This window comes from Malaya genurostris, chromosome 1 (assembly GCF_030247185.1).
Source record: "Malaya genurostris strain Urasoe2022 chromosome 1, Malgen_1.1, whole genome shotgun sequence".
In the NCBI taxonomy this organism is placed as follows: Eukaryota; Metazoa; Arthropoda; class Insecta; order Diptera; family Culicidae; genus Malaya; species Malaya genurostris.
This window is the reverse complement of record NC_080570.1, coordinates 144,867,606-144,891,908: the sequence shown is the minus strand read 5'-3', so window position 1 is coordinate 144,891,908 and position 24,303 is coordinate 144,867,606. Positions and strand designations below refer to the sequence as shown.

The following is a 24,303-nucleotide window of genomic DNA, read 5'->3' as shown; positions in this document are numbered from 1 at the left end:
TTTTTACATTCGCATAGGATGGTACGGTAAAAAGTCCAACTCAGTTTATTGTCTTGATAATCTACAAAGAAAATCGTAATGAATCATTGCACGAAAATGCTCACGATTCAATTCCATTTTTTGCTGAGGTAACATTTTCAATTCACTTTGAACAAAACAAATAGCGCTCAAATGACAGAATGTTCTGAAGATGGTAAAGATTAAAAATGTCAAACTTTATTATGGAAACGTCAAATCCACCGGGTAACTCAGGTTTTTTTTTAATTTAAAAGACATTTTTATTCAGGCCTGTTTGCGTACAAGCTTTACGTGGCCGATTGAGCCGATTTTTTAAACAAAAAAATTTGTGTATTCGATCTCGTCGTTGTCACCCTTTTTCTAGGGGGAGAAGAGCTTTCATTTCCCTCCTGCAATGATTGAGGGGCACTTTGTTCGTGGCTCGTCTCGTCATCCATTGACGCATCGGTGGTATCGTTGTTGGTTTCCGTTTTTTCCTCGTTTTCCTTCTAATTCGCATTCTTGGGTTGGTTGTTAGTTGCTGTAGACGCGCCTTGTTGTGCATTAATTGCAGTTGCTGGTTGGTTTGATGGTACAACAGGAGTACTGCGCTCACTAGTTTCCGTTGTTGGGCGGTTGTCCTTGTATTTCTTTGAAGATATTCTTTTCGCAGTTTCAGTGCAAGGTTTGACGTGGTGTGCTGGTTGTTCACAAAACTAACATTTAACCAGTTGATTTTCATACGTAATCATCGTTTTACATGGATGTATCCCGTCTTGATCACAAATGATGTAAGATGGAATTGCTTTACGTAGTTGCATACGTACCACTCGTACGCCATTCCGGATACCCTGGGAAAAATTCCGCCATACTTCCCTTTCGATGAAAAGAACTTCACCGTACTGAGACATACTTTTCCGAACATACCCATCGCTGGTCTGCGGAGGAAGGTCATGCACGCATACTTCTATGGCATTGTCCACCATGTACACAGGGATTTTAAATTTAACATTGTCACGATCAACACTGTGCACCCCGTTATGAACCGAAGCAAACGCAATTGTATCTCTTTCACGTTTGAACATAATGTACACACAGTTAGACGCCTTGTTGAATTGAATGTCACTTACATCATTAACGTTTAGATGCATTCGTTCCTTAAGCAAAATTTCAATTTCGGTAGCTGCTGGTCTAACTTTGCAGCGCTTGAAATCAATACAAACTGAATTTGGCCTTGTAGGCCAAGTTTCTGGCTTTGTTAAATCGTATTTGCCCATTTCGTGCACTCTATTGTTCACTACACTGTATTGTCTTTGTATCTGTTGTCTCGACCGTAAACGATTTGCAACTGTGTCGGATGAGATGCGAACACGAACTGAACTCTTAGTGTTGCCAAGACTAAATTCATAGGTAACAACCTATGGCTTTCCAAGTACACAATAATCGATTAGAACTTGCAGATGGAAGCCCAATCGGCTAAGAAGTCTGTTGAAACAGAAGATTTTATTCCACAAAAGGTATCTAATACCAAGGATTTGCCTTGATCATTGAAAAAAGCTTCTGTCTAAATGAAATTTTTGTAACCATTGTTGGTTCAGAGAACTGGAATTTACTACTTTGATATAATGTGTCAGTTCGTTAAGAGTAATTATTGCTAATATTATTTATTTATTCATTATGTTTCAAATTCTTATTTTGTTTGCAGTTCTTCTAGAATTTCGAAGCGGCACTTGTATCACAGAATAACAGCAGAACACTCAAATTGGATTCTTTTACCATTTTAACGGTCATTTGGAATATTCCTTTAGTTGGGACAGTACTCGCATATATACATATATACCACAAACCAATCACAGGTTTCACAACATTTATTAAAATAATTGCTTAGAATTACTGCAATAAAACAATGCAGAAAATATTTGATGAAATTGACGCTACAACGGCGAGGAAATTGCGAGGTCTAGAATAAGGAGTATGTTTTTAGGGTTTTCGAGCCATATTAAAAAGGTTGTGGCATGATCATTTATGGACACGCGAAGTAATTGAAAAAGCCATAATTTGAATACCAGCTGGGAATCAGACCAACCTTTCGTGTGCTCCGAGTGTGGTTCACTATACCAAAGATTTAAAAGCCTGAAACGTTACTTATCGTGAAGATCATTACTTATCGTGAATAACAATAACTTGCAGAGATAAAAAAGTAAATTATTAGTAGTAATAACACAATTTGCGGTTCGTCTTGAGTTATAGATACTGTACTTATATTTAGCGTAAATGCTACAATTAATTAAATTTAATTTAATCAATTTGAAATAGAATTTTACTCAAAATTTGCGTGTTGATTACTCTATTTTTGGCATATGTACAAATAAAGCATTACTCAGTAAATGAGTTGATTTTACCCAAACATCGTTTGCAGTGGAAGAACTCAAATTTGAGCAATTAAGGAGTTACTCTAAATTAGAGTTGTTCCACTTTTTCTGTAGATGAGTGGGATCTCACTCATTTTTGAGTAACTATTTTTAAGCGTGGCAACTAGTGAAAAACGTTTACACAACACAAGGGGTGTACCGATAGTAAATAACTCGCTCAGCTCAATAAAGGTGGAGTTTGTGCCCCATGAACACTTATTTTTAGAAGAATTTACTCATACTGTCTGTTGGTCTGTGTTATAGCTTTTCAAGTACACAATATTCAATTAGAACTTGTAGATTAAAAGCACATGGAATGAGAAGTCCCGGGCCTAACAAAGAAAAAGTTGATTTTTTACCGTGAAAAAATTTTATTCTTCAGTGTAATCCTACATCTAGAGCAATACACTTGACCCATCAGCCCTTCAACATTTTGATGCCCTATGAAAAAAAAAATATTTTTCATGGCCTGCAAAATAGGCTTCGGTTTCTGCAATGACCTTAGCATTCGACGAAAATTTCTTTCCTTGGAAAAACCTTTTCAGGTTTGGAAATAGATATTAGTCGCTGGGGGCCAGGTCTGGAGAATACGGGGGATGGTGATTATTTTTATTCAGGCATAAATGTTACGCATAACTCAGAGCAAATGATGAACTAATGCTGGGTCTCCTTTACATCCACACAAAACTCGAGTAATCCAAACAAGTTTCCCTAGGTATCAATTCGATGCATAATCGAAAACGAAAAGATGTGGATAAATTAATAGGCATTTATTATTTTACTGTATTTTTTTCTAATTTCAGCATTTACAGTACGACTTGTCTACGATTGATGTTGTTTCAAGTAGGTATCGTAGAGTTGTAGTAATTCCTTACTAGTGCGCGGTTTTACTATGAGCAATGCTTTGTCGAAGTACTTCTTCGATATCTCCACAGTTTCAAAAGAATCTTCTAGTGCACACAATACGGCTTCTTGACAGACTGCCTCAATCTCAGAGCCACAGTAGCCGTCGGTTTTGTCCACAAGCATTTGCAAATCAACATCTTCAGTGATCGGAATATTTCGCAATTTTATTTGGAATATTTCAGCCCGTGTCCTAGCATCGGGTAAACCCACATATATGATACGATCGAGTCTGCCCGGTCTCATTAGTGCTTTGTCGATCAAGTCCGGTCGGTTAGTAGCTGCCACAATTTTTACGTCTCTCAGTTCGCTAACTCCATCTATTTCGGTCAAAATTTGTGCCAGTACCCTTTCGTTTACAGAGCTACTCGTTTCCGCAGATCGTTCACCTCCGATTGCATCAATTTCGTCGAAAAAAATTATCGATGGAGCAACCTGACGTGCCTTTCGGAATAACTCACTAACCGCACGTTCCGATTCACCGACCCACATGGAAAAAAGTTCCGATCCTTTGATGGAAAGAAAATTCACTTTACTTTCAGTGGCTATTGCTTTCGCAATCATAGTTTTCGAACACCCTGGAGGCCCGAACATCAGAAGACCTCGGGGAGGATCTATTCCTAGGCGAGTGAAGATTTCAGGTCGATGGATGGGCCACTCGATAATCTGGCGCAGTTTCAATTTCAAATCATCCTGTCCACCAATATCTGCCCAGTGGACGTTCGGACACTCGATCATAATTTCACGCATCGCACTAGGCTTCACATGTTGCAAAGCTGATACCAAACCGGCGTAATTAATCGATGTGTTGGTATCATACATTGTCCGTCCTACCAAACTAACTAAATCGGCTCCAACATAGCCATGAGCAATTCGGGCAAGTTTTTTAACTTCAGATGGTATTAGATCGTGTTTATAATTGGTCAAAATCTTTAACAATATTTGCTCACGTGCCTCAGCGCTTGGAACGGGTATTTCCAACTCATATTCCATTCGGCCGCTCCTCCGAAGGGCAGAATTCAGACTATCCGGATTATCTGTTGTAGCGATTACGAGCGTTCGAGCTCCTTGTGTTCTGGTATGTAAGGAGTCTAGCAGATGAACAAAAAAGTGCGATATTCGTTTGACAATGTCCGATACTTCAGATTTTGGACAAATATTTTGAATTTCTTCAACAATCACAATTGTTGGATCAGGATAATTAGTAAATGCTCTATTGAACAACCTCAATATGTTATTCTCGGATTCCCCGTAGAATTTACTGAAAACTTCTGCACTATTGATTCTTACTATTTGGCATTTGAAGTAATCAGCAACAGAATTAACCAGTAATGTTTTTCCAACACCGGACACACCATATACAAGAATTCCTCGATTGATCGGTGCGTATCCTGTGCGCTTAGTTAATCCTAGTGCTACTTTGGCAATGTCTAATATTTCATCCACTTCCTTTTGAAGCCCACCAATTTGACTTATTGTAAATCGAGGTGATTCGGATGAATTTTTTGTTTGCTCTTGGGAATCAATCGTAATTGTAGTATTACACTTTAAATGAAAATATTGACTATTAACTGATAAACTTTCCATCTGATCAATAAGATCTGCGGTCTTAAGCTCGGTTTTTGTTATTTTAAATGTTATGATTCTGTTGCATAATTTAAGCCTAAGTAAATTTTGATCATTCAGAATTCTATCGCTATACTGCCTTTGTAGCAGTTTCAGGAAGCTGCCTTGATTTTTAATTACTTGTTCTTCAACTATTTCGTCATTCAAGCTTACTACTACTTTATTTGCATCCATAACAGGGTTTTCAAAACATCTGAGCTCTACCGATGCAATAGGAAGTTCTGGAAACACGACTTCATCTGGAATGTAGATAAAATAATTGAACATACAATAAAAATCTTTAGAGAAGTACATCAAAACTACCTTTATTTGAGCTAATCACACGAGCACCATACTTTTCCTCGATTGGCCAAACCTTTCGAACGAAGCTATTCTTATCTCCATGTTCATATGCGACGGTAATCTCAACAAGGTCTCCAAGAACAATATTGAGTTTATCCATTACAAATCTACTGAATAGTATGAGACCATTTAATTGACGCTCGCTAACATCTTTCAAATCGTCGAATCCTTGTAAACTACCGCATTCAAACTGGCGACTGAAGAATATGCCAGTCCTAGTAATATATCCGTTGGCCGAACCCGTATCTTTGCAGTTGTCGGTTTGATGTTTCGTCAATTCTGAGGCAAGTACGAGAGATTTGCACTGCTCACATTTGCACCATATAGATTTCTCCTTCTTTGCAGATCTTGGTGCCATAGTAAGAATACCGTAGGCGGTCGTAGCCGGCTAAATAGACACAACAACCGAAAAATAAATAAATGTTACAAAAGATAACGCTAACTGAAGCACACTATCGTTTTAATGTTTTGATTGTTTTGTTATCATTTAGTCAAGACACATCCGACATTAGGTTTTTTATCGTGACGACACAAATGAACAAGTATTCATCCTTGACAGTTCAGCGGTACTGTTTACAAACAAGCTTAAACAAAAATCGAAGAGCACATCTAAAACAATCATCTTTACACTTTGCAACTAGTCACTTTTATTTAATAAATATTAAAAACGAACCGTATTAAATCGTGAACAAATGTTTTAAAACTTTATTTAGGCGATACGGACCGTGAATGGTCTGATCCAATTTGTCAATAAACAAACAAAAGAAACTTCTGTTTACAAACAGTACTGCTGAACTGTCAAAATGTGTTCATCCGTTTGAGGTTAGCAGTGACTAGGGATGTCGTAATATCGATCGATTAATCGAGTAATCGATTTGTAACCCAGATAATCGAGTAATATTTAATCGATTAGCTTAGAATTAATATTCGATTATTGAGCTAATCGAATAATTTAAAATATCCCATAGTAATAATCGAATAAATTATCGAGTAATCGATTAATGACCCAGATAATCGAATAAATTTCAATCGATTAGTATCAAAATTAAATTCGATTATTAACTAATCGAGTAATTCGAAATTTCCGACATCCCTAGCAGTGACGGTAAAAAACCTAATTGATACCCTGCATTTCACTAGTTTAACTATTCTACACTCTTACCAGCCGCTACCTAATTTTGGGTCAAAACCTACCCAAAATCAATTAAAGTGCATATCCCCAATATAATCATAATATAATTTGGTCCGGCGCTCGTATTTTTGGTTGTAGTAAAAACGAAGCACATTTTCATAGCTGATATGCTAAAGTGTTATATGAATGGATTTTTTTTTTAAATTCTGAGACATGATGTACTTCATTTTGATTACGTCCAGAAATATATACGCTGGACCAAAGTGTAATAGAGTAGCCAAAATACTTCCGTTACCCTACCAATTATTTAAATAAAAATTAATATATTTTACTTTTTAACAATTTCTCAAAAAATTAAAAAAAAAGTATCTCTCGGCAACCACGCACGGGATATTGGAAATCGATCTATGTTTCACAATTCATTTATATATCAAAATGTATATATGCTAGTAAACATGCTTTTAAAGCAGTTTACTTACTACTGAGTCCGCCATCTATAACACTTAATATTTTCTCCATCCTGAAAAGCTGTAAATCACTCGAAAATTTTAAACTTGAAAATGTCGGCTGGCGCGATTAAGTAATCTTGACTCAGTGCTAGTTTTAAGTTCTACTCGTTTCTTAACATCTGTTCACAGTTTTCGAAAATGAGTATTTTTGATTCACTCACTGAGATGTTTGTTCAGATTCCCGAACCTTGGCGGACGGCGACGTTTTGTTGACGCTTTGTCTGAACCCAATTTCGATCAAAGCATATTTAGAATGTTTAGAGAGGTACAGGCAGGATTGTGCGGGTTCTGGAAAGTTTAGGAGGGCTTGTACGAGATTAGATGAGATTATTTCGGAATGAAATGAGTTTTGAATTATTTGCTCTTTCAACGAAAACTGATGTGTCGTCTGAATCATACTTTGAACTTCAAAAATTTTGTTATTTACGGGCAAAGTTGCCAGTGTTTCAGAGTGGGCATGTGAAGCTGAGCCAAACTTGGTGTTGATCAATGCAGGAAATATACTTACAGCGAATCAAAGACACCCTGTCAGAGTATGGGCATATTCAGTAGTGTTATAGTTCTAGATACATAAATCAGTAACAAATTTTAAATCTGAATTTTATAACAAGAAAAACTGCCAGTCCCAGCAGTGTTTTAATCGTATTTTAAATATAGAAAAAAATAGAACGCCATCATAGACCAGTTTTAAGTTTGACAAAAGAACTGGTCGAATAGATAAAACTAGAACGGCTTGCTGGGGATACGTTTGTTCCAGTTTCTGCTCTATTATAGATCTTCCATATAGAAATTTAACAAATTAAATTGATAACAAGTGATACCAGATTTGGATTTATTTCGATATCCGTCATTTCTTTAAGTTTGGAATCAAACCTTGTTAGTAAATAAAGTAAAAAAAGAAACCTGTTTCAATCCACCCAGTGTTGGTGATTGCCGAAAATTTGACAGAAGCTGCTATATTGCTCTCTATATTGTATACAACATTTTCAATCCGTTAAGCTGCCCTTACACGTGACAATATTATTGTCAATCCAAAGTATTGTCAATATCATCAATCCAATTGGTTTGATAACTAGAGTCCGAGTTTTTCGAGAAATTCAGGTGTTTGGTGCTTTAAATATTGCAAATGAATATTAAAATATTGAGAGAAGAGGCCATTGCACATATTTAACAGTTTCTCTCTGGAGAGAAAGTATTGTCGGATTGATGGGCAGTTTTGATTTTTTGACAATATTTTCGTCAATCCAATGAAGTTTTCAATACTCCTTGTATTGACAATAATATTGTCTCGTGTAAGGGCTGCTTTAGAAGATGCTACAAGAACTCGAGTCATTCAATGCATGAACCGCGAGAGAATTTTTCTACATTTCTTCGCTCTACTTTATACTCTGAGTATTTCACGGCTCTTGAAAAAAAAAAAATACAGTCTGATAATGATCGTTGCTGTGTGGAATTTCCCAAGAGAGGATCGCAAGTTGACAATTATCGCAGAAAATCGAATCGATGGTTCAACTTGATGTTTCTCATACTAGGTTGCAATATTTCAAAACCCTTGTGTGAAGCATTCACATACATTTTCATAGACATACAACTTATACAAAGGTTATATGCACATAGTTAGAATAAGCGGCAATAGTAAAATGATTCTATCGCAATTATCAACTGCCCATAAGCGGCCCTTACACGTGACAATATTATTGTCAATCCAAAGTATTGTCAATACCGTCAATCCAATTGACTTGGTAACTTGAGTCCGCATTTTTCGAACAAATCAAGCGTTTGAAGCTTCAAATATTGCAACTGAACATTGAAACATTGAGAGGAGAGTTCATTGCACATATTTGATAGTTTCTTCTCTGGAGAGAAAGTATTGTCGGATTGATGAGCAGTTTTGATTTTTTGACAATATTTTCGTCAATCCAATGAAGTTTCCATTACACGATCAAAAGTATTGTCAATACTCCTTGTATTGACAATAATATTGTCTCGTGTAAGGGCAGCTATACAGAATCGGATCGCGAAACGAGAATAAGCGACCGTTTGTTGTTTCAGAGAGGATTCCCATAGCAGCGTGCTAACCTTTGATTCTCAGAAATGTCATCGAAAAAAAATTCGCTCTCGCACTGGTGTCTATTCTATGTTAAATGAGCCATGCCGGGTGTTTGTTGTTGCGATGATATCTCTTTGATGGCACTGATTAAAAGCCATCCTTGAATCCACCTAGTGGTGTGATGATGCCTTTCTCTGCAATATTACTGTGGTATTGAAAAAACTGCTCATTGGATAGAAATAGGGAAGTTTGTTCAGGCGTAAATTAGCTGTTCAGCATTTTAAGCACACTTCTCCCTGTAGTTAGAGAAAATTGGGCTTTTTGTTAGAGAAAATTGGTTACAGTCAAAGTCGGCTCGTATGGTCAGCAACTAACATGACCTACAAATTGTAACAGTTTTGAGTCCAGTTTAGAAGAATTTTTCCTGGCATAATTCTGAAGGTCCAATTTTTGATCACTTTTTCATGCATTTGAGCTTACGAACAATAATGTTGTCGTTAAAATGTTCTTTCAAAAAGTTGATTGTTTCCGGCCGCCGTATAATAAGTGGCACCATCCTGTTGAAACCAAATTACGTCCACATCCATATCTTGAAGATTTGGAAAATAATATTCATTAAACAGGGTTCTGCCAAATACAAATTATTATTATTATTATTTGTATTAGGTTCTGCATCGATTTCCATTCACGGTAACGCGTCGGCATTCCTCATTTTTAATGAAATAAGGAAAGATTATTCCACCAGTCCATAAACCGCACCAAACAGTACATTTGAAGACAAACACGAGAAAAGGTCCTAAGTGCAAATGACAGTTTCTCTTTGTTTACTTTCTCTTTCGAGTATTAGGGTCCAATCAGCACTATTTCCATCTAACACTTCACATAGGATTATAGCAAAAACCATCAACTTTCGATATGCACTGTAGAATTTGTTGGAAATTACTTTAATTTTCCGTAATAATTGAAAAAGAAAGTAAACCAAGAGAAACTGTCATTTGCACTTGGGACCTTTTCTAATGTTCATCGAGATTTGTCGGGATGCATCGGTAATTTTCGAACGGCGTGTGGACTATCTTTGCTCCAAATACGGCGATTTTTGTGTGGTTCTAGACCACAACTTATGGCGTTTTTCATTGAAAAACACTGGTGGCGTGGATTGCTCTAGTTTTGCAATTTCGAACAGAAATGCATTATTTTGACGGTGTTTCATTGCCATTTCTACTCGAAAGTGCAAAACCAGAGCAATCCACGCCACCAGTGTATTTCAATGAGAACGGCATTAGTTACCACATTTCGCCTCGTTTCCGTGGCCATTAGCAATCAGTGCATCTCCATCACAGCAATCGTTTGCTACGTTCTACATCTTCGTAATTATTATTATTGGACATAGTCGAGACAAGAAGGTTTTCGTGTTGGACTGGCCATATTGAAGAATTCAGAAATCACACTATGGCGATCCTGCCAGGAGACGAAAGTTAGTTTATTCGTCATAGCAAGTTGACGGATGAATTTTTTCTCAAGCACTAAAAGAGCCCAAGTAACAATTTTAATATTATTAAATACTTGTAGCTATCTTCAATGCTACATAATAAATCTTGCAATAAAACTTTAAACTCCACGAAAGCCTACTGAAAACTTCTATAAGAGCATGTTCCTGCAAAGTGGACCATTCTTCATTAGGTTTATAAATCAAAATGAAGAATCAGCATAAACCTGCTTTAAAACTCCAAATTCAAGAAAATTTTGAAACCAACTTTACGATCAACATTAAATTTCTTGGGATGGAATGAATTCCGCTATGAATAAACTGTCGTTTTGATGATATTTTTCTTGACTATGTGTGTCATGTCCACTTTGAATGCAATCAGTAAGAATATATTATATTTTAATTACGAGTTTGAGACCTTTTTCGAACGTAAAAACTTCATGCGCTTTTATTTTTATCGTGAATGTAAGGATAAAAATAAGAATTATAACTAATCGCTTTGAAATAAATGCGGTTTTTGCGAAAGTCTCCATGATTTATGAAAATTATTTTTTGTGATTCATCATCATTTTTGTATGAAACTATTCTGTGGCGATAAAACCTGTGCATACGATCTGAAAATGAATCATGAAAGTCCAACACATTTCCTCGTTTTAGCATTTCGAAGTTTATTTGATGTCAATAAATGCTACGGTATAGAACATCATAATGGCGGCCATGAAATTTCTTTTAATGCAAATTACACTTAACCTAAGAAGCAATAAATCAAATAGACTACAACTAATTTGTCATAAATGTACTTTAGAACCCTCAAATTTACTCTGAGTGAAATTGTCATAGAATGAACACGCACACACATAAAACTAGATTTATGAAAGAATTTAACTGCCAATAATGTTTTAAAGAAAATGTTTGAAAGCAATATTAAGAGTGTTTGCATGGTTTTATTCTAGTGCAAATTGTATTATTTTTATTTTATTTTTAGTATAGGTAAAGGGTTTTATAGAAGCTTTGAAAACTATGATATTACTGGTTAAAAGAGACACTTATTATAGTTGTCATAAAACAGGTAGTGATTGAAAAATCAATTACAAAACTCCTATAAATTATAATCAAAACCATAAGGCATTCGAATTGTTACTTGGGAGAATAGGTAAAAAAAATGAATGCAACTTAATTTATACGTAGGAAAACAAAATGACCATAGTTGGTCATTTGACACACGGTCTATGGCGGCCGCGATCCGTAAGAAGGTTTAGGTGCGGATCGGAACGACTGCAGGGAAAAATTTGGACGCGGACCGGGGCGGACGTGAGGAGTTTTAGTGCGGATCGGGACGACCGCTAAGAAAAATTTGGATGCGGATCGGGACGGCCGTGAGGAGTTTCAGTGCGGATCGGGACGACCGCTAAGATAAATTTAGATGCGGACCGGGACGGCCGTGAGGAGTTTTAGTGCGGATCGGGACGACCGCCGAGAAAAAATTTGAACACTTACCGGGACGTCTACTTTATTTGGAGATGAGGGAGGATGTGTGGTTCTAGACCACAACTTAGTTACCACATTTCACCTCGTTTCCGTTACCATTAGCAATCAGTGCATCTCCATTACAGCAATCGATTGCTACGTTTGACATCTGCATAATTATTATTATTGGACATAGTCGAGACAAGAAGGTTTTCGTGTTGGACTGGCCATATTGAAGAATTCAGAAATCACACAATTTCGCTTGTTGGCGTATCCGTTCAACCAAAAATGCGCCCCATCACTGATGAGAATTTTGTGGTATAAACAGTTTTAATTGAACAATTTCATTGATTTGGACGCGTTGTTCTGGAGTTAACCCATTCATGATGATTTGCCTAACAATACTGAGTCACTTTACACTAACAAAACAACTTTCAGACAAGAGTAATCCCTATTGAAAAAACAAACCTACAGAAAATACATGTTATATGAGAAAGGAAAAATCCATCTGCGGTCTTAGTGGATGCCTTCTTTCAAACTAAAGAACCATATTGTTACTTATTTTTGCATGACTTCACAATTGTTTTGAAACCTCTCGATTTTTTCGAAACCTGATTCCAAGGAATTAAAAAGTGAATAAGAATCCTTGTATCAATCAAAAGTTGAATGGAAAATAAAGTGAGGATAAAATAAATGTAATACTAAATACGCTACAATCAAACAACTATTATCGCACCAGTGAGCTTAAAACAAACATTTATTCAATGCACTCAATTGCTTACAAACGTTGTACACTACATTGTTCTACGATATCTGCTTTAACTGCGCTGGAATCTGAACCACCCTGATTTTAACAGTATGGCTCGAAATGCACGCAAACAATCCCGCATAATCCGTGAAATGCTAGTGAAGAATAAATGCCGGTCTTAACCATTTTGACTAAGGATGCTGTTGGAACCAATCTGAGCCTATTCGTCGCTTTGTTTGGGTGGGTAACTTAGCTCATACAACAACTTGCCAATTCCAGCCATGCCAACGACACACAGTGCGCAAGTGGTAAGATATAGAATGTTATCGACTGCTCCTCCCTTTAAGAAAACTGGTTTGCCGTCCGGTTTCTGAAGCGGAAAAAAAATATTTGCGATAAAAATAGACTCGATTTTTGCTAACAAGAAGCAACCATACTTGGAACTTAGCCTGAATATTCTTAAGTTCTTTGTATCCGGGAGCTATTTCGCCGGATGAGACAGCCGCACTGCGAGAAAACTGGCGACTACCTCGGAGGAATAGTTGGGCAATACTCTGGAACAAAAGGATTCATTTAATCGTCACGAAAAGTTACGTAATTTGAGGTTAAAATATTAGCCTTACACATTTGTGTTTTAATTGCTTTTTCAAAACATTTCAACCTTCAACCGGGTTGCTTACCTTTGAGCTCATTATGACGAAAATTCCAAAAACGTTTCTAGGAATATTTTCTGATGCACGTAACGTGATGATACTTTTCACTCAAAAGAATTATGCCTAATAAATGAAGAAAAATATTTTTTGACATTTCAGCAGAAATGTCAAATATTAATAAGCCCGGGTCAGCCGTTTAGTTCGACTCGGTATCTGCTCGAAAAGTTATTATTTTTCATCATTTCTACCTCGATTCGACAACCCACTGGGACCATGCGCAAGGTTGCCCGTTTTATCAGATTAAAAATGTACTACTCGTGTTTCGTTAGCAGGAAATAACATCGGACATTTTATAAATTTCACTGTATGTAAATTGGTTTATGAAACGTGAATTTAATTTCGTAAAGATGACATTAATTTGTTCACATTTGATTTTAATTTTATTAGGCATGATATGGTTTTCTAGAATTAGTAGAATTTTCCTAAAAAATTCTGATAACCCTGGTCATGCGCTGGCTGATTATTCGAGTATTTTTGTTTACTCCTGGACACGTCAAAAAATCGAACAGCGGACAGATTTTTTTGGAGAAAAATGCTTTTGTTTGAGTAATTTTAGCAGAATTCCAATATTCATTGCATACTTAAAACATAGATTAATAATATGGCATCCGCAACGGTAAAAATGACGCTGGAATGTTGTCTAGTGTTATATCGATTTATTATTTTTAGGTCCCACTTCTGGATGATACTGTTCCATTCGGAGACGAGGAAGATCTAAATCAAAATGGATCAACATCCAAAAGACTATCGTGAGTATCGCTTCCAGAACACCGGCATACACCATTCACAACTGCTGGAATTTTTTGCAGCCATCCGTACGTCACCTTCTTTCATGTGTTTTTCCGTGGAGCTGCCCTAGCCACGTACTTGTTTTGGGGTTTGTTCAACGATTCCTTCATTAAATGCTTCCTGTTGGTGGTGTTCTGGCTATCGGCCGATTTCTATCTGGTCAAGAATTTAAGCGGCCGATTACTCGTGGGAATGCGCTGGTGGAATTATGTCTCGGACGATGGACGCTCTCACTGGGTTTTTGAATCACGAAAGGGCGATCCGAGCGAAATCCGCATCAACGCTCATGAGGCAAGGATTTTCTGGACGGCACTGGTAGTGTGTCCGGTGTTGTGGGCGTTGTTCTTCGTGGTGGCATTGTTCGGATTTAAATTCAAATGGATGGTATATGTATTTAGAAAAATGTTGATATACAACGTTTATTGAAACCTGTTTTTTCAGCTTCTAGTCATGATTGCCCTCTCACTGAACGGAGCTAATCTGTATGGTTACATCAAATGTAACTTCGGAGCTAGCGCAAATTTGAGCACAACAACAACCGATTTCGTTAAGAGTCAAATGTTAAAGAACGCCGTGAATCTAATGACGCAACCAAGTAGCAGTAACAGTCAAGCACCCAAAACCACTACGGTAGCTTAGGAAAATGTTTTAACAGTCAAATAAAATAATGTATCATTCCCAGCAAAGCTTGCTTGTACTGATTTAAAAAAGAACATCGGTAGTATCCTAGAGTACTTAAATTGTTAGGCAGAAAAAAATCTCAAATGTGCTATTGTGTGTGCTTAAACGCAGATAACAAAAAACATTGCTCCAGGTGAGGCTCGAACTCACAACCCCGGCATTGCTCATCTCACAGTTACTGCTCTATAAGTACCGTGCGCTAACCAATTGCGCCACTGGAGCTGATGACTGGGCTGCCCGATAAAGCATCTTGAAAATCATTGGACCCGATTAGCCCCCCGACAGAACATAGCGCTGGAAGCCACTGGTCGAAAGCCCAATTACAAGGCTATTTCCTTTGAATTTATTCCCAAAATTCATTTCATTGCTTACACTGTAGCCAGCTCGATTTTTATGGCCGTACACTTGAATGTATCATTATTATTATGATGAATGATACCTTTTAGTTAGACGAAACTTGATAATTCAATTATATAATCGGTATAACTTTTTTCAGGAGTAGCTAATAAAATAAACATTTCACTGCTCAAATAAAAGGAGAATCAAATCGTGATTGACTAGTGAATGACGTTTTTCAAAGGCTAGTATCTGAAGGCTGTTGAAGCTGCTTCAACTCTAAAACTACAAAAATATGTTCAGTAAACTGAGAAAACCGTGAAATGAAATGTGGAGGGAAACTGAACTAGGTAGGTAATTGCGTTTTCCTCATTCCATCCATGATCGCATTGCCGGCGAATGAAGCAAAAGCGAAAGGCTAACCTGATATTAAAAAAAAAACCATAGCCGGAGAGTGGGATTCTCAGAGCAAATGAAACAAACTGTCCTTGAAAGGTAGCGGTGGTGGTACATAATAAGACACAGTTGCGCTGCAACTACAAAGGATGTGTATGTATGTATGATAAGCCATTCTAATTAGTCAAAATCTTGCCCAGCAATAAATTCGAATTGACATGAAAACTAATATTTTCTTTGCGATTGTGCTACAAAACTGGTAACATTCGAAAATATTTCCTGTTTCGCTTCACCTATACTGTTTTATCGACAATTCTATAAATAATCTAACAGAGGGATCCGTGGTTTAGACCACCATAGATTTGCGCTACTGTCAATGATCACGCGAACTAGGGGCTGGTCGATTATCAAGTATAGCCAAAAATGTAATTACAATTAATTAATCCTTAACAGATCTGATATCTGTCACTATCAACTTGCAACGTTGTACCAAAGATAAACTCAAGATGGAATGGTCAATAATTTTTCATGTACCATCAGAGTTGCCAGGTTATTTTTTCAAAAATCTGCCTGACTCAAAAATTTATCTGGATTTGTCTGGGTGTACTATATACAAGGAAATTTTAACCAGACTTTATTTTCAGTGAGCAAAACAAGAGGCCTCACCACCTACCATTACTGGAAAATTTGACAATATCTGGGAAAATTTGGCAAATCTGGCGTAAAATCTGGTTAGTTAGAGGACCTCTCGATGAACTCGATTCACCATCAGTCGCAGTTTAATGATTAGTAGAACCGAAATAATAAACGTTCACTCGCTCTGTGCGCCGTAACTATGATGATGTTTGTTTCCATAGTAATAACAAACCGTGTTCAAATATGCATGGTATCGAACAATCTCGCCGCACTTTCCGCAGTTCTTTGTATTCGAATATAGAAGTAATTAATTATTTTTAACTAGCCTAATATTTATTTAATGTAAGACGGTTGTATTCACTTAAGAAGCAATCAGATAAAAAATCTTTTACGTAAAACTTATAAACTTGTGTTTATTTTCTTTCGGTATTGCATACCATTTCGTACCCATGTTATTTTCGCGACCTTTTTCTATGTTTATCGACGCCATTTAACAAGAGGCTAATGATAATATACTATTACAGAGTTCTTGGGTTGACGATTACCGAACAAATTTTTTTTCTTTGATTTATATGGGACTTTGTAATCTTGAATTTATCTTCGGTTGTACGATAACGATCGGATAGCTTAAGTTACTGGACAGGAGCCAACCAGGATCTACGAATCACTATGTATTGAGTGTTTGAGAACCACCCGTTGATTACGATGTGACTAAACAATAATTCAATAGCATATAATTTGAGATATATTTTCATTTACATCAATAATCTTCAAGACCGATAACTTTTTGCAAAGAAGAATGAACTTTATGTATGTTTATGATAGTACTCTCTTGATATTTTTGCTTCAAAAAGAGAAAAAAGAGAGTCATTTGTTTTAAACAGAGCATACTTTTACCATAAATCAAATAAACATAGATTTCCCAGTGTAATACAAATGTAGTTGAGCAACCCGTAACAGCAAAAGCACCGTCTGGTGGAGAATGGGTGCGTAAATGCTCCTGAAATGCATGCATAAAGTTGCCTGCGCATTTAACAAAACCACAGTAGCTAATGGAAAAAAGTACACCCGTTTCTCACTAGGGGTGCTGTTAGTGTCACCGTACAGTCGGAAATCTATGTTTATTTGATTTATGCTTTTACTTAGTCATAGAACCAAATACAAATAATAATACCCCTAGGTCCCATATACGAAAAGATCGCCAATGGTTGGTTCACAGAATGAGCAAATTAGCATAGTCTTATTTCCTGCTTCGGTTCATGAAATAATCATGTAGATCATGTAAATAAAGTAACTGGCAACGCAACATCTGAAGACCTTAGTTGCTACGACACGGAATAAGTTATTTGTTATTTTTTTCATTCTTTGAAATCGATTTTGTGAATCGACCTCAAGATGAAAAAATTGTAATGAAATCACTGAACGTAATATAAATTTGATGACAATGTTCGGGACATTCAGAACGATGAGGTTTGCGGAGTAATGTTTTGGACGTAAGTATTAAAAGAGGTCATATCTACGGACCTATATGATGAAAAAAGTTCCATCGATACCTCATAATTTGATTATTTTTTAGAAATAATTTTCAAAATGAACATGGCCACGAAAACACAGAAAAAATATTTTGGATACGGTTAGAAAAATAAATGTTCTTCAGAATTGTTCAATGCGAGCACACTTGGAATAACGGTGAAAACCATTTTGACAATTAAGATCAAGACTAACTCTCTGCTCGTTTTGAGGAATAAGATTCAAGCAATATGTTTTTCTTTGAGATTGAATGTAATTTTATCTGCGATTCTTAATTAAGGATAAGTGACATTCATCAGTAAGCCGTAATTGTTGTATATTTCCCCTAAACCATTTCTTAGAAAATACGATGTATAATCACGATTAGTGTAATGTCTGATACATGTGATCAGCATATATTATATGTTCTCTATAGTTAGCAATAAAAATACTGATGTTTCAATGGCAGAGCCGTTGCAAGAGGTACACTAACTAAAACATGTTTCACCATGCGAACCGCTGGTCATTCATCGCATTCTATCAACTTCCTACTCAAATACAGCTATAACTAAATTAGATAAAGCGGCAGATCCTCATTCCGAGCCAGTTTTGCACCAGCTTATCAGCGATGCCAGTAGTTAGTAGTGCCATTTCCGTAGATTTCCATAGGAAAAATCCAAATTCCGTAGATTTTGTCTACGGATCCGTACCCAAGTAACAATTCGAATGCCTAATGGTTTTGATTCTAATTTATAGGAGTTTTGTAATTGATTTTTTAATCACTACCTGTTTTATGACGATTATAATAAATGTCTCTTTTGACAAGTAATATCATAGTTTTTGTAGCTTCTATAAAACTTTTTACCCAGACTAACAACTGAACTAAAAATAAAACAATGTGTACCAGAATAAAACCATGCAAACACTCTTAATATTGCTTTCAAACATTTTCTTTAAAACATTATTGTCAGTTAAATTCTTTCATAAATCTAGTTTTGTGTGTGTGCGTGTTCATTGGATGACAGTTTCACTCAGAGCAAATTTGAGGGTTCTAACGACGACACGACCAGGCACTCCGAAGAACAATCAGAATAAAAAGTGATCGTGAGCGATTTACCGTCAGTTACCAGAAATATTGCGGCCCCTTGATAATGATAAAAATAATGTTCTTGAGCAACACTGCTTAAGTTGCTACGAACTAGTTACCTAGTAGTCCCACAATAAATAAACAAACCATCTGAAGAAGTTCTATAAATTTCATTTTGATTTTCATCAGCGCAAAAGTTAATAAAAACTCACTAATTATTCTGAAGAAATACCCAATTTAAGGGCAATAAAGCGACGAAAAATGCTATTGGTGGTAGAGAAAAAATATTTCAACTGAAAAAAACGAAATAGTATGAAGAAAATGATTGATAATCAAGATAGATTGATTGTGAAAGTTGTACGTTAACAATGACGTTAACAAAGACGAAGGAACTTGTGATATTGGTCTTCCAAAGTGTAGGAAATAGAGCCAGGCAGAAAATAAATTAATAAAAAAAAAATGCTACTACAAATCTAAACTGTTCTTTTATTCAAAATACATCTTCTTTTGCATAAATTATTTTCAATCATAAATAGACAAAACAACTATTTCACAAATAGTTGTTTTGTCTATTTATGATTGAAAATAATTTATGCAAAAGAAGATGTATTTTGAATAAAAGAACAGTTTAGATTTGTAGTAGCATTTTTTTTTTATTAATTTATTTTCTGCCTGGCTCTATTTCCTACACAAAGATATTGATTTAGAATTTTTTACCACCTACAAGTATACCTATGCCGGTCTGCACGAAACGAAGATGACATTTTATTGTAGAAATGCATCCGACACCCTTGTCATTAGACTACTTCAACAGATTCCAGCCGCCTTACGGAAGACCGTAGTTACTACTTATATTCTGCTTGGGAAACAAATAATGAAATTATTTGAAGTAGACCAGTTTTTACGGGTGGCTTTTGATGTATATGTCAAAACTTCAAAACCTATAATTTTTATCATATTCCATATCTTAAGAACCTTGATTTCAGCGCTTTTCAAGTGTTTTTCATGTTATACAAATTTTACATGCACTTTACGAAGGCCTCCAAGGCACTGAGAGTAGAAGTGGAGGAGAAACTCTAATTTCCAAAATATGACGGCGTGTTGTTTCACATGTACACTCGTTGATAACGAGGGTTGAACGATTTGGAACAAATAAAGAAGTGGCGAACAATTGAAATCGTTTTACTACAGTCATTAGTCATTAGAAACGTCATTAGAAAATAACAGATATGAATTCTGTATTTGTACCGATGAAATGCTACTTTGGAATGAATTAAAAATAAAGTCAAACCTTAAAGTACCTTTAATTCGTTGTAAACGATTTTTCTTTGCATGTCGTAGAATAGTATTGATAAATCTATTTTACTCCGCTTTATCATTTATGTGTACTAAATTTTGATGATTGGACAGATGACTTCAAACTTTACCACCTTTTGAAAACTCATTAATAAATCAGATAGCAGAAACCGACAACACATTGAAAGTACCCAATACAATAAATCTGCCATTTTTTGCATGATCGAGCCCCGGCTAGTGCTCACGAAAGCCTCTATCTAATTAAACTGATCGATCTACGGCTCTAACATGTGATGAAACTTGAGAACTTGCAACTAATCGCGAAAAAAGAATCTTTCCTTCGAAGCAGTTTGTATTTGTTTACATTTCTCAAGTCTTCAATATGCAGTAACCAAGGTGACGAGAACTGTTATTCAAAATCAATAAATCATCATCTGGTGTTGCCAGTTTCAATAGTTTTTCCAACGATTTCATTTTGACATTACCAGTTACTGAGGGGTAGTTAAATTTGCGATACAGTTTCGATAGACGAGTGGCAGGTCGTGTCGTCGGTTCTAAAGTATATTTATGACACATTTGTTGTGGGCTATTTGATTTATTGCTTCTTGGGTCAAGCGTAATTTGCATTAAAGAAAATTTCATGGCCGCCATTATGATGTTCTATACCGTAGCATTTATTGACATCAAATATACTTCGAAATGCAAAAACGAATAAAAATGATGGGCTTTAATGATTCATTTTCAGAACATATACACAAGTTTTAATGCCACGAAATAGTTTTATACAAAAATGACGAAGAATCACGAAAAATAATTTTTTTAAATCATGGAGATTTTCGCAAAAACTGCATTTATTTCAAGGCGATTAGTTATAATTCTTATTTTTATCCAAACATTCACGATAGAAATAAAAGCGAATGAAGTTTTTACGTTCGGAAAAAACCTCATACTTGTAAATAAGATCTAATATATTCTTACTGGTTGCATTCAAAGCAGACATGACACACACATAGCCATGAAAAATATTATCAAAACGACAATTTATTCATAGCGCAATTCATTCCTTCCGAATAATTTAAATGTTGATCGTAAAGCTGGTTTCAAAATTTTCTTGGATTTGGAGTTTTAACGCAAGTTTATGCTAATTCTTCACTTTGCTTTATAAACCTTATGAAGAATGGTCCACTTGGCAGGAACATGCTCTTATAGAGGTTTTCAGTAGGCTTTCGTGGAGTTTAAAGTTTTAATGCAAGATTTATTATGTAGCATTGAAGACAGCTACAAGTATTTATTAATATTAAAATTGTTACTTGGGTACTGCAACTTCTTGAAAGTTTCTAATATAAATCGAAAGCTTGTTGTTTTAACTTGAAAGTTTTGAGAACAGTAAGGCATCAAATAAAAAATCAATCCGTTAAATCGTGAAAGAAGAACAACAAACAAAGCAAGATGAACAATAAACAAAAAGGGACTGTCATTTGCAGTTAGGCTCATATGTCGTGGAACTATCGAAATCAAACCGGTGGCAAGAATAAGCCGCTCTAGTCAGTGCTATCGTAACCAACATCTTGGGCCTTTGGGGCTTTAAAAGCTAGCAAGTCAGTGAGAGCAAAGTGAACAAAATGAGGTAACATACAAAACATCCATCGATTGTGAATGTTAGTATTACAATTTAGCACCGCACGTTTCATAGCGATATCACATTTATAATCAAACTTATAAAAATCAACTTTGTTTCAACAAATCACAGATATTTAGCATCAACATATTTTTATTTATGTTTACATACTTCTTAGTTGTTTTCGTCTTTGCGGAAAAGATGATGGTCACAAAACATGGCGGCCCGAAAGAAGGCTGGTCGAAATGTATTCAATTGCTGAACCCCCCAAATTTGCGCTACTATACCGGATAGAAAGCGTCGCTTCATATGTTTTGCGAAAAGTGTAATGACAGAAATCCACTTCCGTTGAGCGCTGTCAAACGACCATCTTTCTTTTTTGATTCGTACTGTGCAAGAAGTAAGTGTCGCGAGAAAAGTTTTCCAGAATAATTGTGGGAATTCTTATATTTTGAACGCTTTTCAAGATAGTAGCATCAGTGTCCAGAATGCCGTATAGATGATAGAATATAAAAATATTGATTTGCTTCTAATTTCAAGCTATATGCTAAAAATATTCAGGTTTATGTTTTGAGTCGGCACTCGTGTGCTATGGGATGTTGTTTCTATTCCATGCAAACAATAGGAATGTGTGATTCGTGTCATTTCCAAAAAAAAACTTGTCGATCATAACGATAACGGCATTATAATGAGCCTTTGATTGTTTTTTTGTTTCAGAAGCGAAATGCAGTTGCATATTCGAGGATTGAATACTCACGTCCTGGACGTGCAGCCCCAGGAAACAATCAGCGATATCAAGGTTAGTATGCTCGCCATTATTGTCGAACGGCGGAAAATGTCTCGAAAAATGTTTGTAAGTTTATGCAGTGGACAGCAGAATTTAGTCATATATTGGCTAAGATTCCCTAGAACCATTGCTAGATAGAAATCTGAATCTTTGAACCGTCCGCTTTGTCACCCTTCCTCGGAAGCTCGAGAAAGCGGCAGGTTAGGTGAATTCAGGACAATTCCCAATGCCAACATTATGTCAACAAAAGGCAAAAGTTTACCAAACCGACGAGTGATGTTTTCGCTTGAGCGGTCTAAGCACTTTTGCTAAAATAATGATAGAAAGAATTCCCAACTCGTACCGTTCCGATTCTGGAATGATATGACTTAAATTCTTTCTACATATGTTTGATGCAAGTGTTATCGGAATCGAGAAAAAACTTTCGAATTGATCTTTGCAAACCTACCCGTGAATCACAAAATGCAGTCACATTTGGCCCGATGTTTGCGCAGGTTTTAATCGCATTTGATCTCTAAAGTGATTGCTAGATAAAAGTTATCGACCACTATGACTCGCCTAGATTCGAAAACCCTAGAAATGGGCGAGGTTTCAAGGTCGAAACAAAGTTTGCAAGAACAATTCGAATGTTTGTTTTCGAGCAAAACATCAAAGAAATCATCGGTGCACTCGAAATGAATGAGTCAGCAGATTCCAGCGAATATCATCGACTACCCGGATGATTGTTCTCCTAAATCAAGTTATCTGCTAGAGTGAAATCGAACCATGAGAATCGTCACTCTCGAACGTTTGAAAGTTGCACGAGGTAAAGTTTGTTCGAACAAATTACGTTAATATTTACCGAGACCTTTTCCGCCAATCGCAACACGCAGATTCCAGCGGAATGAACATTCATTACCAGATGTTTGATTCCTCCTTACAATTATTTCTGCCAGAGAAAAGTTTAAATGGAACAATGAGACTTGAGCCGTTCAGCCTTCCAGCGGTATATCGGTTCGAGGTGCTTAGTTCCGTACATTTTTGTTCCGTTGTCTAACTAAAGCCACTAATCAAAATTTCGCCCGTTTTTTTTCGGTAGAGCAAAATCGCTGCACTAGAAAACATTAACGATGCCGACCAGTTGGTGCTGTCCTGCGAAGGAACCATCCTGGCTAGCGATTCCGCCGTTGCCAGCCTAGCTTCGATCGAACTGGACCTGACTGTTTCGTTGCTCGGTGGTAAAGTGCACGGTTCACTGGCCCGTGCCGGTAAGGTAAAGGGACAGACCCCGAAGGTCGAAAAGAAGGAAAAGAAAAAGAAGCGCACTGGCCGTGCCAAGCGCCGCATTCAGTATAACCGCAACTTCAGTAATGCGGTACAGGCCTTCGGACGACGACGTGGACCGAACGCGAACTCGACGTAAACCATGCGTGGCTGAGGCTGTTTTGTTTTATGGTTGAGTTGGGCTAATGTAAGCGCGGATGGTCGCTTTCCTGTACGCAAGAAAAAAAATGAATTTCGATTCTTTAATTATTAGGACCTAATTTGGGCGTGGTTTTTTTTTTTGTTCCTGACATGATGACAATCCCTGTATTAGGTTTTACAAGATGACCACCTCTATTCTGCATTTTGATCGAATTCTACTTACAATCTCAGAAAAACAGCCATTGTAGAAAAACGCTAAAGCAGTTTCCTCCGCTACTGCTTGATGAATCTTCAAGAAATAAAACATCAGCTTATTTAGAAAAGTATTCTAAACAAACAGTAATTTCTCTTGTATTTCCGCTCAACGACTGCGAAAAAAA

The 24,303-nt window shown here is 36.4% G+C and overlaps 4 protein-coding genes and 1 non-coding gene across 6 annotated transcripts; 2 read left to right on the top strand and 3 right to left on the bottom strand.

The window, feature by feature from the left end:
* Positions 1-2,532: 2,532 nt before the first annotated feature.
* Positions 2,533-12,336, bottom strand: LOC131426058 (ATPase family gene 2 protein homolog A). Of its 2 annotated transcripts, none has more exons than XM_058588486.1 (3): positions 11,954-12,336; positions 5,241-5,667; positions 2,533-5,176 (listed from the first exon to the last, which is right to left on the bottom strand). In XM_058588486.1, the coding sequence occupies exons 2-3, from the start codon at positions 5,635-5,637 to the stop codon at positions 3,231-3,233; spliced, it is 2,343 nt and encodes a 780-aa protein (XP_058444469.1). In that variant the 5' UTR covers positions 5,638-5,667; positions 11,954-12,336; the 3' UTR covers positions 2,533-3,230. The 2 variants fall into 2 exon arrangements, with proteins under 2 accessions (XP_058444469.1, XP_058444468.1); XM_058588485.1 differs by lacking the exon at positions 11,954-12,336 and adding an exon at positions 5,953-6,107.
* Positions 12,337-12,650: 314 nt separating this feature from the next.
* Positions 12,651-13,509, bottom strand: LOC131426074 (cytochrome c oxidase subunit 7A, mitochondrial-like). Its single transcript, XM_058588506.1, has 3 exons — positions 13,352-13,509; positions 13,109-13,225; positions 12,651-13,041 (listed from the first exon to the last, which is right to left on the bottom strand). The coding sequence occupies exons 1-3, from the start codon at positions 13,361-13,363 to the stop codon at positions 12,892-12,894; spliced, it is 279 nt and encodes a 92-aa protein (XP_058444489.1). The 5' UTR covers positions 13,364-13,509; the 3' UTR covers positions 12,651-12,891.
* Positions 13,510-13,843: 334 nt separating this feature from the next.
* LOC131426071 (uncharacterized Golgi apparatus membrane protein-like protein CG5021) lies at positions 13,844-14,859 on the top strand. Its single transcript, XM_058588503.1, has 4 exons — positions 13,844-14,000; positions 14,054-14,133; positions 14,194-14,557; positions 14,615-14,859. Exons 1-4 carry the CDS (start codon positions 13,986-13,988, stop codon positions 14,810-14,812), a joined length of 657 nt encoding a protein of 218 aa, XP_058444486.1. The 5' UTR covers positions 13,844-13,985; the 3' UTR covers positions 14,813-14,859.
* Positions 14,860-14,979: 120 nt separating this feature from the next.
* On the bottom strand, positions 14,980-15,076 carry Trnai-uau (transfer RNA isoleucine (anticodon UAU)). Its single transcript has 2 exons — positions 15,039-15,076; positions 14,980-15,015 (listed from the first exon to the last, which is right to left on the bottom strand). It is a non-coding gene; the product is annotated as a tRNA-Ile (tRNA).
* Positions 15,077-22,068: 6,992 nt separating this feature from the next.
* On the top strand, positions 22,069-24,042 carry LOC131426073 (ubiquitin-like FUBI-ribosomal protein eS30 fusion protein). The gene is made up of 3 exons (XM_058588505.1): positions 22,069-22,132; positions 22,450-22,531; positions 23,598-24,042. Exons 2-3 carry the CDS (start codon positions 22,457-22,459, stop codon positions 23,919-23,921), a joined length of 399 nt encoding a protein of 132 aa, XP_058444488.1. The 5' UTR covers positions 22,069-22,132; positions 22,450-22,456; the 3' UTR covers positions 23,922-24,042.
* The last annotated feature ends 261 nt before the right edge of the window (positions 24,043-24,303 follow it).